Source organism: Morone saxatilis, unplaced genomic scaffold (assembly GCF_004916995.1).
Source record: "Morone saxatilis isolate NCDOM2014 unplaced genomic scaffold, NCSU_SB_2.0 Contig22, whole genome shotgun sequence".
Classification (NCBI taxonomy): domain Eukaryota; kingdom Metazoa; phylum Chordata; class Actinopteri; family Moronidae; genus Morone; species Morone saxatilis.
Window position 1 is genome coordinate 21,911,298 of NW_023339785.1, and position 14,051 is coordinate 21,925,348.

The 14,051-nt window shown below is 39.4% G+C and overlaps 2 protein-coding genes across 4 annotated transcripts in view; one reads left to right on the top strand and one right to left on the bottom strand.

Moving 5' to 3' along the window:
• Positions 1–5,882, top strand: part of LOC118333435 (LON peptidase N-terminal domain and RING finger protein 3-like) — a 13,044-nt gene extending 7,162 nt beyond the window's left edge. The window contains exons 11-13 of the mRNA XM_035669061.1: positions 398–442; positions 561–787; positions 1,068–5,882. Coding sequence (XP_035524954.1) covers positions 398–442; positions 561–787; positions 1,068–1,226 — 431 coding nt within the window. The 3' untranslated portion in view covers positions 1,227–5,882. The remainder of the gene's footprint in view (positions 1–397; positions 443–560; positions 788–1,067) is intronic.
• Positions 5,883–11,727: 5,845 nt separating this feature from the next.
• The window catches only part of zgc:66433 (uncharacterized protein LOC321250 homolog), a 50,431-nt gene continuing 48,107 nt past the window's right edge, over positions 11,728–14,051 (bottom strand). For all 3 annotated transcript variants that reach the window (XM_035669334.1, XM_035669336.1, XM_035669335.1), the window contains exon 16: positions 11,728–13,101. In XM_035669334.1, coding sequence (XP_035525227.1) covers positions 12,620–13,101 — 482 coding nt within the window. In that variant the 3' untranslated portion in view covers positions 11,728–12,619. The remainder of the gene's footprint in view (positions 13,102–14,051) is intronic.

The window sequence follows — 14,051 nt, forward strand, 5'->3', positions numbered from 1 at the left end:
CCTTTAACAAGCACATGTGCCTATAAATTTGTGTGCACCATGGCCTTCCCCACTGTGCCGTCGTCGCTCGTCCCAATATCTTCGGAGCCATGCTACACATACTGATGATTCGCCCCGCCATGCATGGGAGACGGTGAAGCCAACTGCTTTGGCATGGTTTGTCTGCGGAGACGACCTCCAAAGGGTCCCAGTACCAAGCGACCAGTACCTGCGTCGGTTTGGGGGGATTGCTCCTCATGCATTAATACAACGCAAGACGTGTAACCATTCCTCCTCCTCCTCCTCCTCTTCCTCCTCCGGCTCTCTAGGTTTGCAGGGACTACGGCTGCCTGTTGGAGATCCGAGATGGTGAATTATCTCCTCCGAACGGCGTCGTCCGTGGACACCCATCGGCACGGACGGAGGTTCAAAGTAGACTTAACGCACAGGGAGAAGGATGGGAGTACACACGGCCCGACATAGGAAGTACCTGGGAGGAGTTACGGTAAGAGGGCCGCCCGGTGGGAAGGTGAGGCGTGGGATGACGGGTAGGAGTATGCTGGAGTAGAAAGTCGAGCCAGAGAAAATGGTGGATTGCGAGACCTTCCCTGGGGATGTTATAGCTCAACGGTGTGTGTATGTATGTGTGTGTATGCAGGTGGAGGGTGTGGCAGAGCGGGAGCTGCAGTCTCTGCATGACACAGTGTACGACCAGGCCCTGGTGTGGGTCAACTCCCTGAAGACTGAGCAGAAGGATCGCATTGAAGGACACTTTGGACCCATGCCTGGGAAAGACCCTGTACTTCAGGTACACATAAACACATCATTTACAAAGTCATAGACTTTAATTATTTATTCTCCCAACTTCCTGGAGGAATTAATTGAGTATTTTTTAAAATAGTGTCTAATTATTTAAGCTAACTGCATGAGGATCTACTTCTGGTTCAATTTGCCAGTTTACTAAACAAGAAAAAGTTAGCATGACCCATAGTCACAGACCCAAATCTTCCTTTAAAGTTATTTCTAATAATTATTTTGTATTTAAATCCTTGATCACTGAGTCTCCTCCTTTCTCTTCCTCCCTTCAGACCAGTCCCAACGGTCCCTCGTGGTGTTGGTGGTTGCTAGCCGTTCTTCCGCTAGAAGGCCGAGCCCAGCTGCCGTTCCTGGCCCTCACCTCTCTGAAAGATCGCCTCAGCGGCATCCGCAAGGTGCTGCTCTTCATGGCCCACAGCAGGCACCGGTGACATGCTGTCAACGTGTGTGCACCCACCTGGAAGATGCAGTAAACTACCTGCCCCGCACACACCTTCCTCAAAAGCAGCAGTTGACCTGTTGTTCTTCCTTTTGATGCACAAAGAACTGACATTGTAGCACCCCTCCCATTCTGAAAGCAGCGCTGGACTTCATTTACACATCAACAACAAACAAAAAGCAGCAAGAAAGATACTATAGATCTCAATAAATAGATATCTTCCATGCATAAAACTCTCCTCACACCGTACAAAAAACAATAACCGTGCAGACCTGCAGAAGCTACGTTCAGACAGGAGGGAACTCTGAATCATCACCTTCCGTTTAACATTGGATGTATCAGTGTATCAACGCTAATGCGCACATGCTAAGTGTATGTTTTTGTCTCCCTGTGTACAGCAACAAGCTGCTGTGCTCCTTTTGTTTTAATTTTTCCAGATTGCACTGTTTCCTTTCTGCCCCTCCTCCATTTTTCTACGCTCTTCCTCTTGCATACACATTGCGTGTGGACATGCCAAAAAAAGAAGGAAAAAAATAACAAAACAAACTGCAGTGTGATGGGAGGGATTTCTCAGACTGAGCTGCCTGTCTGAACATAGCTTTAAAGCAAATTCCCCGGTTCAGAATCACACAAATCTACTGCGAGTGGCATCTTCCATTAATTCAACCGATCAATGTCCCCATACTGTGTGTCTTTAAATGTACGTATAAATTCTGACCAATGAACCTTTTTGTGTAAATGCACTCACTACAGTTTAGTGAATAATTATATAAAATAACTGATTAGATAATGATTAATTATAATGATGATCTCTGTAAATTGAATGCCCATTACTAAGTTAGACATTTACAGATAAACCTATGTCTTTACTAGTTTGACACCTTTACCATAATCATATTTGACAGCTATTATTCCTGTCTTCCTTCCTTCCTTCCTTCTTTTCATTTCTGTCCCTGTCTGACCCGGCATCCTGCAGCTGAATAACAATGGACTGAACCTTTACATTGGCGTACTTTAAGGCTCTTGTTCTTGTGTTTTTATCCATCCTTTTTTTTTGTTTGTTTTGTTAAACTTGTTGGATTTTTTTCTCCATTATTTATTTTGTCATTATTATTATTTATGCATGCAGTGAAATTGTTTACATTTTACAGAAAGAGATGCTGAGCTGCTCACTTTCCAAAGGCTGTTTTTTTGACCCCAAACATCAGCAATAACGTTCCTCTCGGGAAAAAAGAGCCCCAAAGTTTTAAGATTGCGCACAAAAACACCACTTGCACAATCAAGAGAGGGGTGGGGAGGGGTAACGGCTTGGAGCCAACATGGCAGCCACTGAAAACTGCACAGGGCGAACTCTGGAAACTGGAGTTGAGGGCAGATTCTCTCCCAGACCACATATTTTTAGATCGCCGGTGACCCAAATTTAGTGTTGTCATTGGCCTGTCACAATCCGAGCTATGTTGATTTAAACATATTTGGATTCCCGTGCTGGCCTCAGCCCCTCTTTAGCTGAGATACTTGTAACGCTCACAGGCATAAAGACAGCCTGTCAGTGATACAGAGAGCAACATCTGGATTTCTGATTATGTCCTAAGTGTATTTATTCAGTATTTATTCTGACTTATTTTGCACTTCCACTTTAAGTAAGGGAAAGAAACAGGCCTCAGGATATGTATGTCCACTATTGCTAGAGTGGTTACCGCAGAATAAAGTTAAATCAGTTAAATTAGTTAAAACAGTGTGTAAGCCTATTTGCAGGCCAACACTACTGCAGTGATCTCCATTCAAATGACTGATGTATGCTATGAGTAAAGGCCAGTGCCTTCGATCCACAGAATAACATATTGTGGAGTCATTTTACATGTTCAGTAGTACGCTTTCTTCCCGCTTTATGGAGATTTTTCCATTCATCAAATGTGATTTTCACAGAAAGTAAACAAGTATAAATGGGAATAAAAGTCCCGCAAACGTATTTCTGAGAAAAATTATGTTGTTTGAACAATATAGAGGCCTTGCTGATGTCTGTGACATAACTATTTTTACACGGCAAAAAGCTCATCTCTGGAAATTAAAAGAGATTGTTGAGCTTTGCCTTCAAACCTTTTTATTTTATATACACGTGTTTGATTTTACATGGTTCTTTGTCAATCTGGTTCTTTGTATTTTATAATTTTCTTCATTTACTGATGTGTTTGTCTCTCCTTATTTCATGTGTAATAGTACTGGAAGTGTCATGTCAAAGCATTTATTATTTTGTACTGAAAGGGCCAAAGCCATGTAACGTTGTAAAATTAAGTGTAATACCATAATCTTTTAATTTTCCCCCATAATTATATTCTCTTGATGCATTATTTGAGTCTTTACCCACAATTAATATTAATTTGTACTAATGAACAAGTCAAATAACTGCTTTCTATCCCTCCACCATGTTTAATATAACTTTGCCAGTAATGTTTGCTAATATCTAACTGGCAACCACTAAAAAGCCACGATGAGTTGGCTCTAACTGGCCAGCAAAGGGAAAATCCATTAGTCAAATATACTTACCCCTCCAGTATAAAAGCATATCACTCTTAAACATTTGAGATTCAGAGGCAAATGTATTTCCTGAAAGAACGTAAAGGGAAAATCCACCTAAAATCAAATCACGTATATACTTTTCCTATAATTTTTTTTTTCTTCTACAATTTGTAAGTGTGGGTAACCCCCCCGCTGTTGAATGAGATGACAGTAAAGCCTCTGTAGATACCGTCACATGAGGAGTCAGTGGGTTTTTCATTTGTGAGAGTTCTCATCCAAAAAGTCAAAGCATAACACCAAAATGGATTTTGGCTTAAAACTGATCTCTGTGAATTATTGTTCATCTGTGGCAGCAGTTCTAGTGCCTTAAGTTGGACTTCTTCCATTTTCACTTCGATGTATAAACTGCTATGGCAACTGTTGTAATGTTTTGTGCGACAACCTTTGGTTCCCTACTTAACATCTTAAAATAATTAATTTTTGTCCCATTGTTTGAAACAAATCCCACTGAAGTAACATCCAAAGTGTTGGATACTCTGCCCCAAACCTCTTCTGCTTATCACTTTAACGTTACAATACAACATTAAACAACTGTCAGTCAAAAAAATCCAACAAAAGATCTAAATTATTAAAAACCTCTAGGGACTATTGTATCTGCAAGCAACAGTTTGACATTTTAGGAAATGATCAATAGTGCTCTCACGTCACTTCCCAAAACGTCAAACTTTAGTGGAACCAGATTACATAACAGATGGTTCAAATGAATTCACTGATCATTAATGCACCAACACCTCCTCCATTGTCCAGGTTCTTGGAGACATTGTGGGATTGAACTGACTTTTTCCCACTGTGGCAAACTCAGCCTTATCCCCTGCAACTGCGGTTGGCGCATATTAATGAGCAATTAACCCCAGTTACAACTATTGTTTGTGCTTTTTAAAATCTGTGATGAGAGTCCACATTCTTGGATTATCACAGAGATGGTTTCAGAAGAGAAGATGTTAATTAGGAAACAGCATGGTGATAAACTGTGACCCAGTTGGGACATGAACACAGTGGCATTTGTCAAGTATTGAATTCTTAAACTTCAGGATGGGTTTGGTATCATTTTGACTTTTTGTAGCACTCCAAACTCATGATAACATTTTATCATGCAGACAAACCGGCTCTGACACCAACCTAAGGGGTTAAGAGAGCATCCCAGAGTTACCCACAGACGCTCTTCCTCTACACTGTGGGGTTTGTTGCTCGGAAATGGCTTGTGATTACAACGCCTCCGGTCTGTTCAACAGCAAAATAATGAGCTATGCAAAAACAGTATGATGGTTGATTATGGTCCATTTGATATCCTGACCTTTCAGAATTCAATCATTGACCTTCTGAGTAGTGTAACTACCTCTGGCACTTCCATCGAGAGAGAGAGAGAGAGAGAGAGAGAGAGAGAGGGCGAAAAAATATGCTTCCTAATTGTGTTGTTTTCCTGTCATTGTTGTTTAATCTGTGTTGAAAGTGTAATTTGAGAGTCTAAACAAATATTGTGTATCATCTGTGGTCCAAATGTATTTTTTTTTTTCAAATTTGTGTTGAAATTGCACCATCTTCATCAACACTTCACACAGATGAGAGATTATGTCACTTGTCGACTGCGAAGGTTTCTAATGTAATGTAATGTATTTGATACCGATCCAAAATATTTGAATTATTTGATGTCCTCTTGTGTGAGTTGACTAAAACACATCTGATTTACAGCAATGGTCTGGAGGAATCACAACTGACAATATATCACATTCTTGCTTTGCTAACTTAAAAAAACAACCTTCTTTACTTTGCCAAGCGCTCCTCATGTTTTCAGATATTTGCACTGACTTCAGTGACTACATTGCCTGCTTCTTTCTAAGGTTGTTAATCTCCTGTAGAGCTCCATGGCCTCTAAATGTGTCCGGGTGAATTTGCACAAGATGAATGTATGTTATCTCTCTGATATTTTCTGTACATGTCTGTTTTTGATAGTAAAACTTTAGTATGCATTACGTTTGCAAAAGTACAGTCTGAAGCTACAGCTTGTGAATAAACCAAAAGCTTTTGTGTTCTCGATCCTGCAGGGGGTTCACGAACACGCTGGACTGGAAAAGAGTCTGACGTCTCCTTTGTTTGTGTTCTGCAGGGCTGGCTGAGTTTCTAGAAAGTAAAGAGTCAGATTACTGGGCTACACCACTGAGTTAGTGTTCAATAATTCATTAGATAAATCAAACCCTTTGATGAAATCTCAATTCTTTCAAAGCACAATAGTCTGAGAGATGTGGGAGCTAGTTGGCATTTCCAGCCACATGTTGTTGTCAAAATATCTCCATATAACTACATAATAACTCCAGTTTTTGTAAAGTTTATTTAAAAAAAAAATGTTAACTTGGCTAAATGCTATATTTTTAGTTGGAGATCAAGAATGACTTATGCTTAGTCAACAATAAAGGTGACAGAAAGGAAAACCTTTATGGGCCCCCTAAAGCTGCTGCTAGCGGGGCCCATGGAGGCCAACAGTAATCATATGCAAGTGTTATTTTGAACCAAAATACTTACTATTACTTATTAAAACAACAAAACTAAACATTTTATTTATTGCTGTTTTAAAATTGAGCCTGTTTCAAACTTTTTTTTTGGCTGGCCACATGACCCAAAAATGATGCTGGTCTAAACTAATTACTATCTAATATTGGAGTGAATTTCCTTGCTATGCCAGGACCTGCACATAAATTGGGATGCCATAAAAGAAAGGTCCCAGATAATAATGTTATAACGAACTTACGGATAAAGCTCCTGGATAAAGAGCTGGCTGGGAGGCTAACATTACTAGCCAAGAGGTAGCCACCTGTGTGTGCCTGTGCCTTCAGCTCTTGTAGGTCTTTCTCATGTATGTGTTCATGTGAGAGAGAGAGAGAGCATGTGCACATGTGTTGATATGATATGTGGGCTGGCCTGACCTTACGTGACCTACTGTGTGATTTTAACCTCTTAACATTCAGTATGCTTTACTGTAGTTTCCCCTTAAGTATTTTTAAGGTAAATTATTTTGACTGACAGTTTTAGCTCTTCATTTGAGCTATATTCAAACCTAAGACTCCATGTTCTTTATTCCAAATAGAAATACTTCATTGTGCATCATTTTATGCACATTTCTCCTCAGAATCTGCCTGACATATGTGGTATTTCTGGATTCTCTGCTGTAATTTAAAACGATCTTTAGTTGCACACAATGTGTTTAACTGCCCTCCTGATGTGGACAGTCGGACCGAAGGGGTTAAAAATGTAGCTGTAGTTAGCGAGGGGGAATGAAGCAGGGTAACATTTCACATTGAGCTGAGTTAAGTTAGATAAATGCAACACTGGCTCGTATGTTCATGCTGGCAGCGTGACCTGAGTTGTTGGATTTCATAAGTGAATCCTGTTATTAACCAGTTAGCTAACAACTCACATTAGTGGAGTTTTCAACAACATTTGGGTCAAGACAAACATTCCTCAGAAGTAGAAGGTCTCCGGAGAAAAGCCTGCAAACCACTGATGGACGCAGATTCAAGCAGAGTGGAGACAGAGGAGGGTGGTGTATGGTGGGATAAACAAGGCAGAATAAACAAGTGTGAGAAGCCAAGAAAAGACCGTTGAAGAGAACAAAACTGACACTTCGAGAAGGAGAGAAAACAAGCATGAGAGAAAATGTGTGAAGGAAATCTTACATGTGGATGCAGAGAGTGAGATTTTACATTTTGGGACTACAACCGGAGAAAGTGACAGCTTGTTTTCACACATACATATGTCTCCAATATGTTTGAAAAAAATCACCTGAAAAAAATACACAGACGGCTGAATGAAACACACATGAACACAGAGACAGACTGGGGAAGCTGGACAAACAGGAAGATGCTTTATGCAAGCAGCGCAAATGTAGGTCACTCAGTCACAGTTAGAAAACTTACAAAGAGACAGAAAGGAGACAAACTGTATTAGAGAAGGAGAGATAGAGGGCAGACGGGGAGCAGCGTCTCCTTCCCTTCCTGGCTCAACCTTTTATTTGTTGCTCTTCAGTATAATTACACTGCAGATTAGCAACAGCTCGCTGCAGTTGTATAAGGACTCTTGGAGGGTTGAAGGCCTACTTATGCCAATCCCAGCGCCTCTAAATATAGAGGTATAGAGGCTTTAATGAGACAAGCATATTGCATACTGTAAATACTCGTCATCAAAGGCTCTGCTTGGTGTCAAGGATCTATCCTGTCTATGCAAATAAGCACTCACCTTGATGATTCAGTACTGGTCGGGCTTCGTGGATTTTAAAGGTCCAGTGTGTAACATTTAGGAGGTTCTATTGACAGAAATAGTATATAATAATCATAGGTATGTTTGATGTGTGTATTCATATGAATATAGGAAACGTGTTTTTGTTACCTTAGAATGAGTCTTTTTTTAATCTACTGATGCCCTGGTTTGCCTTCCATGCAGTCTACCATGTTGAACCGCCATGTTTCTACAGTAGCCCAGGACAGACAAACAAAACACTGGCTGTAGATAGGGACTTTTTTTGGTTTTGACCACCATAGTTTTTCCTACACACTTCAAAGACTGTTCTCATTCCCAGGTCATCAAATACAGACACCAGCAGTGTTTACTGCAAGAAGGCACAAAATCCTACACACTGGTCCTTTAATTGACAATTCTTTTGAGAACAGATGAATCATTTTGAGTCATTTTTTAAGAGAAAATATTAAAATTCCCTGATTTCAGTTTAAAAAGTGTAAATACTTTTTGGTTTCTTCAGTCGTCTATGACAGCAAACTGAATATCTTTAGGTTGTGGACAAAACAAGACATCTAACAACGTCACCTTGTGCTTTGGGAAACGGTGGTCAACTTTTTTCACCATTTTCTGGCATTTTCTGAACCAAACAATCGATCAATAGAGAAAATAATTGACAGTTTAATCAAAAATGAAAATAATCATTGGTTCTTTTAAACAAACAACAGCCAAAGAGCATTATTTATTTTCTATTTTAATCTCTATTTGTGCTGGCTGTTGCTGCAATCATTTCGCAATTGGGGATTTCTCCCAGTAAATAGGGGAGATTATTCTTTTGATTCAAATTCAGAATATATATTATGGTTATATTCGGGAAATATTTCACTCTTAAAGTTTTGTACTTTGGACATGAGCTGGGAAAGTGTATCTCTACCCGTCCTCTCACATTGGGAGCAAAGTCTCTCCTCCTCTGGCAGCCAGTTCTGTATCAAGGATGCCTTCACTGACACTTGCTAATGTGAATTCTTTTTTGAGGGGAAGAATACGATTGAATTTGTCTTCAGCTGTAAATATGATAATGCCCTCATCGACTACACTGGTCAGTTTTTCCTGCAAGTCTCAACCAGCCGGTGTCGTCGCCATCGCCGTCGTGTTAATTGGAATTCATTGTCACACTGGAGATCAAATGGTCAGCTATAATGTCACTGGAAACAATGACAGTGTGAGAATCTGACCTCACCCGGCACAGGGTTCGTACACACAGGTCAACGAGGTCGGGTCAGTCAGACCAAACCTCAAAGCCCTGCAGAGTCTTTTCTGCTGCTGTGCTTCCTCTCCAGCTCTTCCTCTGCTTCCAGACAGCTGTTGTCACCATCTCATGTCTCATGTTTAAACAGTTTTTTTTTCAGTGAAAAATAAAAATTGTGATGCAAAACTGACCATTCCCACATGATTTTTTCCCCCTCGATTGTGCAGCCATGATTAATATTGTATTATCTAGTTAAACTGAAAAATTAGTTCTGTTGTTGATTCCTGATGATACAAAAACAAACCTCTGAAATTCACCATGATAATTGTCTTTATTAGGTAGTTACTCTTATATATATATATATGTACAATGGGTATCACATTCATGTTTTTTGCATTCATTTGAATGGGCAAGATATTTTAACTCCTATTTAAAGGTCCACTTTGTAACATTTAGGAGGATCTATTGGCATAAATGAAGTTGATTATTCATAGGTATTTTTTCATTATTGTATAATCACCTGGAAGTAGTAATTGTTGTGTTTTTGTTATCTTACAATGAACCATTTTTATCCATAGATGCTGTGAAATAAATAAATACTAGAATAAATAAGTTTCAAAATGCAGCACAGCAGCATTATTAGCTGTTTTGTTTGTCTGTCTTTTAAAGTTTCTCTTACTGATCCTAGCACTGTAAGTGGACATTAATACCCCCACCTCCTCTGCTTGTCTCCTCACCTCTGTGCTTGTGATTCCTGCCAAGTTGGTTGGTTATATAACCTGTAAATGAGAAGGTCAGCACCCAGCAGTCATCGCTATGGATACTTGGCACGGACTCACACACAGATCGCAAATCTTGGCTGGTCCAGTGTGTGTGTGTGTGTGTGTGTGTGTGTGTAATAGTGCATGTATCAGAAGTAGGGCAGCAGCGGTGTTACCTAACTCACCCAGAAAAGACATCTGGGGAGTTAAAAGCAGCCCTCTCACTGATTGCAGCTTCCTGTATGTGCACACACTCACACAGGCTATCAATCGTTCACATGCAAACATTCACTCATGCTGTACACACAAGTGATGCACACAAGCGCACACAAACATCTGGCTCAAACTCCAGGCCGCACACAAGGAGGAAGTCACATAGGCCTGCGTGAATGCCAGCACTCTGACTGTACAGGGGAATGCAGTCAAAGTGCTGCAAATCCGGTATCTTTACTTATATCTTATTATACATCCAGGGATTAAATTGTGGATGGGAAAATTAATCCTTTTATTTATTTATTCATTTGCCAAACAGTAATGCAATTTAAATATAATGGTAGCATGAAGCACTGGAACCAGCTTATACAATATTTACCAAGTGTTTAATTGTGGTTGCCAATAATTACCGGCTTCTCATGGCCGATAATTTCACATTTTTGTATTTTAATAATAAGTTCTAACCTGTAGTTTTTACACACGATAGAAAGATCTAGTGAGCATTATTGTATTATTTAATAATCCACTGCTCTGACCAAATCTGACATCACTATTGTTAACACAAAAAAACAAAACAAACAAACAGGTCTGACTCTTCAAATGTTCCCTTTATTTTCTTTATCAGCTAATCATAAATAAAATTTCATCGTGCATCCCTAGTTTTAATTTTAATTCTGTTCTTAATTTTTGTTTTTAATTCCAATTGGTTTTGAGTTATTTTCCAGAGTGGTTTGCTTGTTTTACTTGAGCTTTTATTGTTTCAAATTATTTTTAGTTGAGTTTTTAATAGCTCCAGCGTTAGTTTTTGTATTTTTACTATAATATGGGGGGTATTTGTCCAGTATAGGTGTTACAATACAAACACTTTGACATTTCAGTTCACTAAAATGTTTTTTCACACCTAGTTTTAGTTTTTAGTTAACAATAATAACTTTGTTGGACACCATACTGATATTATCACCATAAAATGTATTCTATTAAAAATCATTTTAACACATCACATTTACACACTTTCACACCCAAATTGCTGCACTCGGTTGTTTTATGCTGTAATAAAAATATAATTCTTTTATAACTCCACTGCAGAAACTCTGTGTGGACATACAAGCAGATAACATGAAAACACGGAAAAAAAAAAGATTTATTTTGTTCTTTACTGCACATTTTATGTACAAGACAAATGTTCAAAAGGCAATACAAAATACAAAAAACATATATAGCTACTGTGAGATAGATAGATTTAATTGATACAAAGAAAACGTTCAGCTGTGACACTTTCTTTCCTTTAGAAAACCAACATCTGAGGGGCTAACTAACAATATATTGATTTCTGTTTCATTTACAATGTAAAATGTTTCATGATCTGCAACATGCTGCCAACATAATGATGCATCAAACAGTTATAAAAACACATGAAAGTCCACGTGATGATAGATTTTCTTGATGTTCCTGAACAGATTCAGAAGGTTTGTCTTGTAGGATGCTGACAAATGTAGTTCAAAATATCAAGAAGAATTAAAAATATAATTTACATCGACAAACCTGGAACATATTGGACACACTCAGCGCTCTCTAACACAAAACACATCATTAGTTTAACGTCTGCGGATTATGTTACAAGAAATATTATTTGTCTAAAGAACCCGACACACAGACAGCAGTTGTGGATCAGCACATTTGACCAAGCTGCAGTTAGTTCAGCACATTTTTCTCCAGCTTAACTTGGATGTTATCCTGTTTTACTCTCTGGTCACAATATTTTCCACTTTCTCAAAATGCGAGCCTTAACACACACACACACACACACACACACCAACACAACACACCACACACACACACAGACAGAAATATTTACTTTTTATCCTCATTTGTAACCAACTTTCTGTGAATAAATCTTTATAAAATAATGTCTCCTTCTTCTCCTCCCTGAAATGTTTAGTGAAATCAAATGGAACCATAGACAAAAATGTATATTTACTGTTGTGAGACTACAGGTATTTTCTCTCATTCAGGCACCTTATAACACACTAAGACTGTTGAAAAAAAAAAATGGATCCACTTCAAGTAAGACGCGTTAACTTTTGGGGTCCTACCCTGTCATTTAGAAAACATGAATGTACAACATAAGGGCATAAAGAAAGAGCCTGTCTTTAGCTGTGATTGGAGGGTTTGTACCAATCCGAAGCCTTAAGCCAGGACAGAAACCAGGAAGTAAAAAAATAATAATAAAACAGGAGAAAACAGCAACTCTTTGTGTGCAAATGCATTGTGGTCCATCCAGACGCTCACTTGAAGCCGCTTTCAGATCTTTTCTGAGCCAGCTGGGGCCCACGTACTAGACCTCACTGCAACTTGCGCCCGTCACTGGACAATCTGGGGCATCTCGCTCCAAGCTTTGGCCTTCTTCTTGGCCAGGGCCATCCAGGGTGGCTCGTCCTGGGGTAACGCTGGGGTAGGCAGGCCTCGCTGGGAGGACGGGGTCTGGCTGGAAAGCCCTGGAGCTCTTGAACCAGACTTTTCCGGGGCGGTTCTCGATGAAAAAGGAGGGGAGGTAACTGTTGTGCTCTGGGGCTGGGGTGTCTTGGGTGAGGTGGCCGTTTTGGAGAGAGAAGGTGGGCTTGTGCAAGACGCAGGTTTCTGGGCGACAGGAACCGGAGTGGGGGGTGACAGGGATCTTTGGGGCGGGGGTTTCGCAGTGACAGGAGGAACCTGGGGTTTTGGAGGGACAGGGCAGGGGAGCGACTGGGATTTAGGAGGTTGAGATGGCACTGGAGTTGGAGGAGAGACAAGCCTCCTGGCCTCCTTTTCTATAGACACTGAAGACTTACTGATCTCTGGACTCACTGGAAGAAAAAAAGAAACGCGTTGAGCAAAACTTGCTGTGTGTTCATGCAGAGTGGCATTATTTTGATAAAATACTATATTCATATGAAAACACATTTTAATGTATTTGCAATGGGACTGAATAAAGGCTTTAAAATGTCTTCATGACGCTTTAATGTATCTTTAAGTTCTTTTTTTACAACATTGCAGTTTGCATAATAAAATAATATTCATTCTGCACATACATAAACTGTAGGAGAAGGTGAATGTCAAAAGTGAGAAAATGTGTTTTAGCTCAACTTAGATTTATGCAAATGTGATAAATATGCAGCAAACTGCGTACAATAATGCACGTAATGATATATGAATGGTATTAGTAGCATCGCCTTTGAGTTACAGGTGAGCAAAAGAGACGCATAAGAATAATAATAATAATAAGTCTTGCTGACGCACACACCAATTAATATTATGTAAAACAGCACAGTTCATTGGTCTGGTGATCTATTATAAAGAACAGGTGGATTGTTTTTTCTCTTTATAGAATATCCTGGACCAGCACTATTTTTCTAATCTGGGTTATGGAATTTGTATTTTTGTCCAATTGGCTTCACCACCTTCCTCCGCAATTAAAACAAATCTCACAGTTGTATTTCTGATAAATTATCACCTTTATCAGTAATTTCGGTGTGAGCTGTGATCAATTCAAACATTAAGTACCTCAGAGAACATGCAGTATAAATGTAAATGAGGCGAATTGATTTTTGTTGGGTCGGATGTAGTGGCAGAGTTTGTCCAGATGAGGGCAGCATTGCACCAGTCAAAACCTTTACTTATAGTTGCAGAACAAATAGTAGCTTTAGACTAAACTAAATAAAATAAACCCTGTTGAAATGTTTCCCGCTGCAGCTGATAAATCTTTTATGCATTCATTTTTTGCTATTTCGAATGACTATGTGTGTCTGTGTGTGTG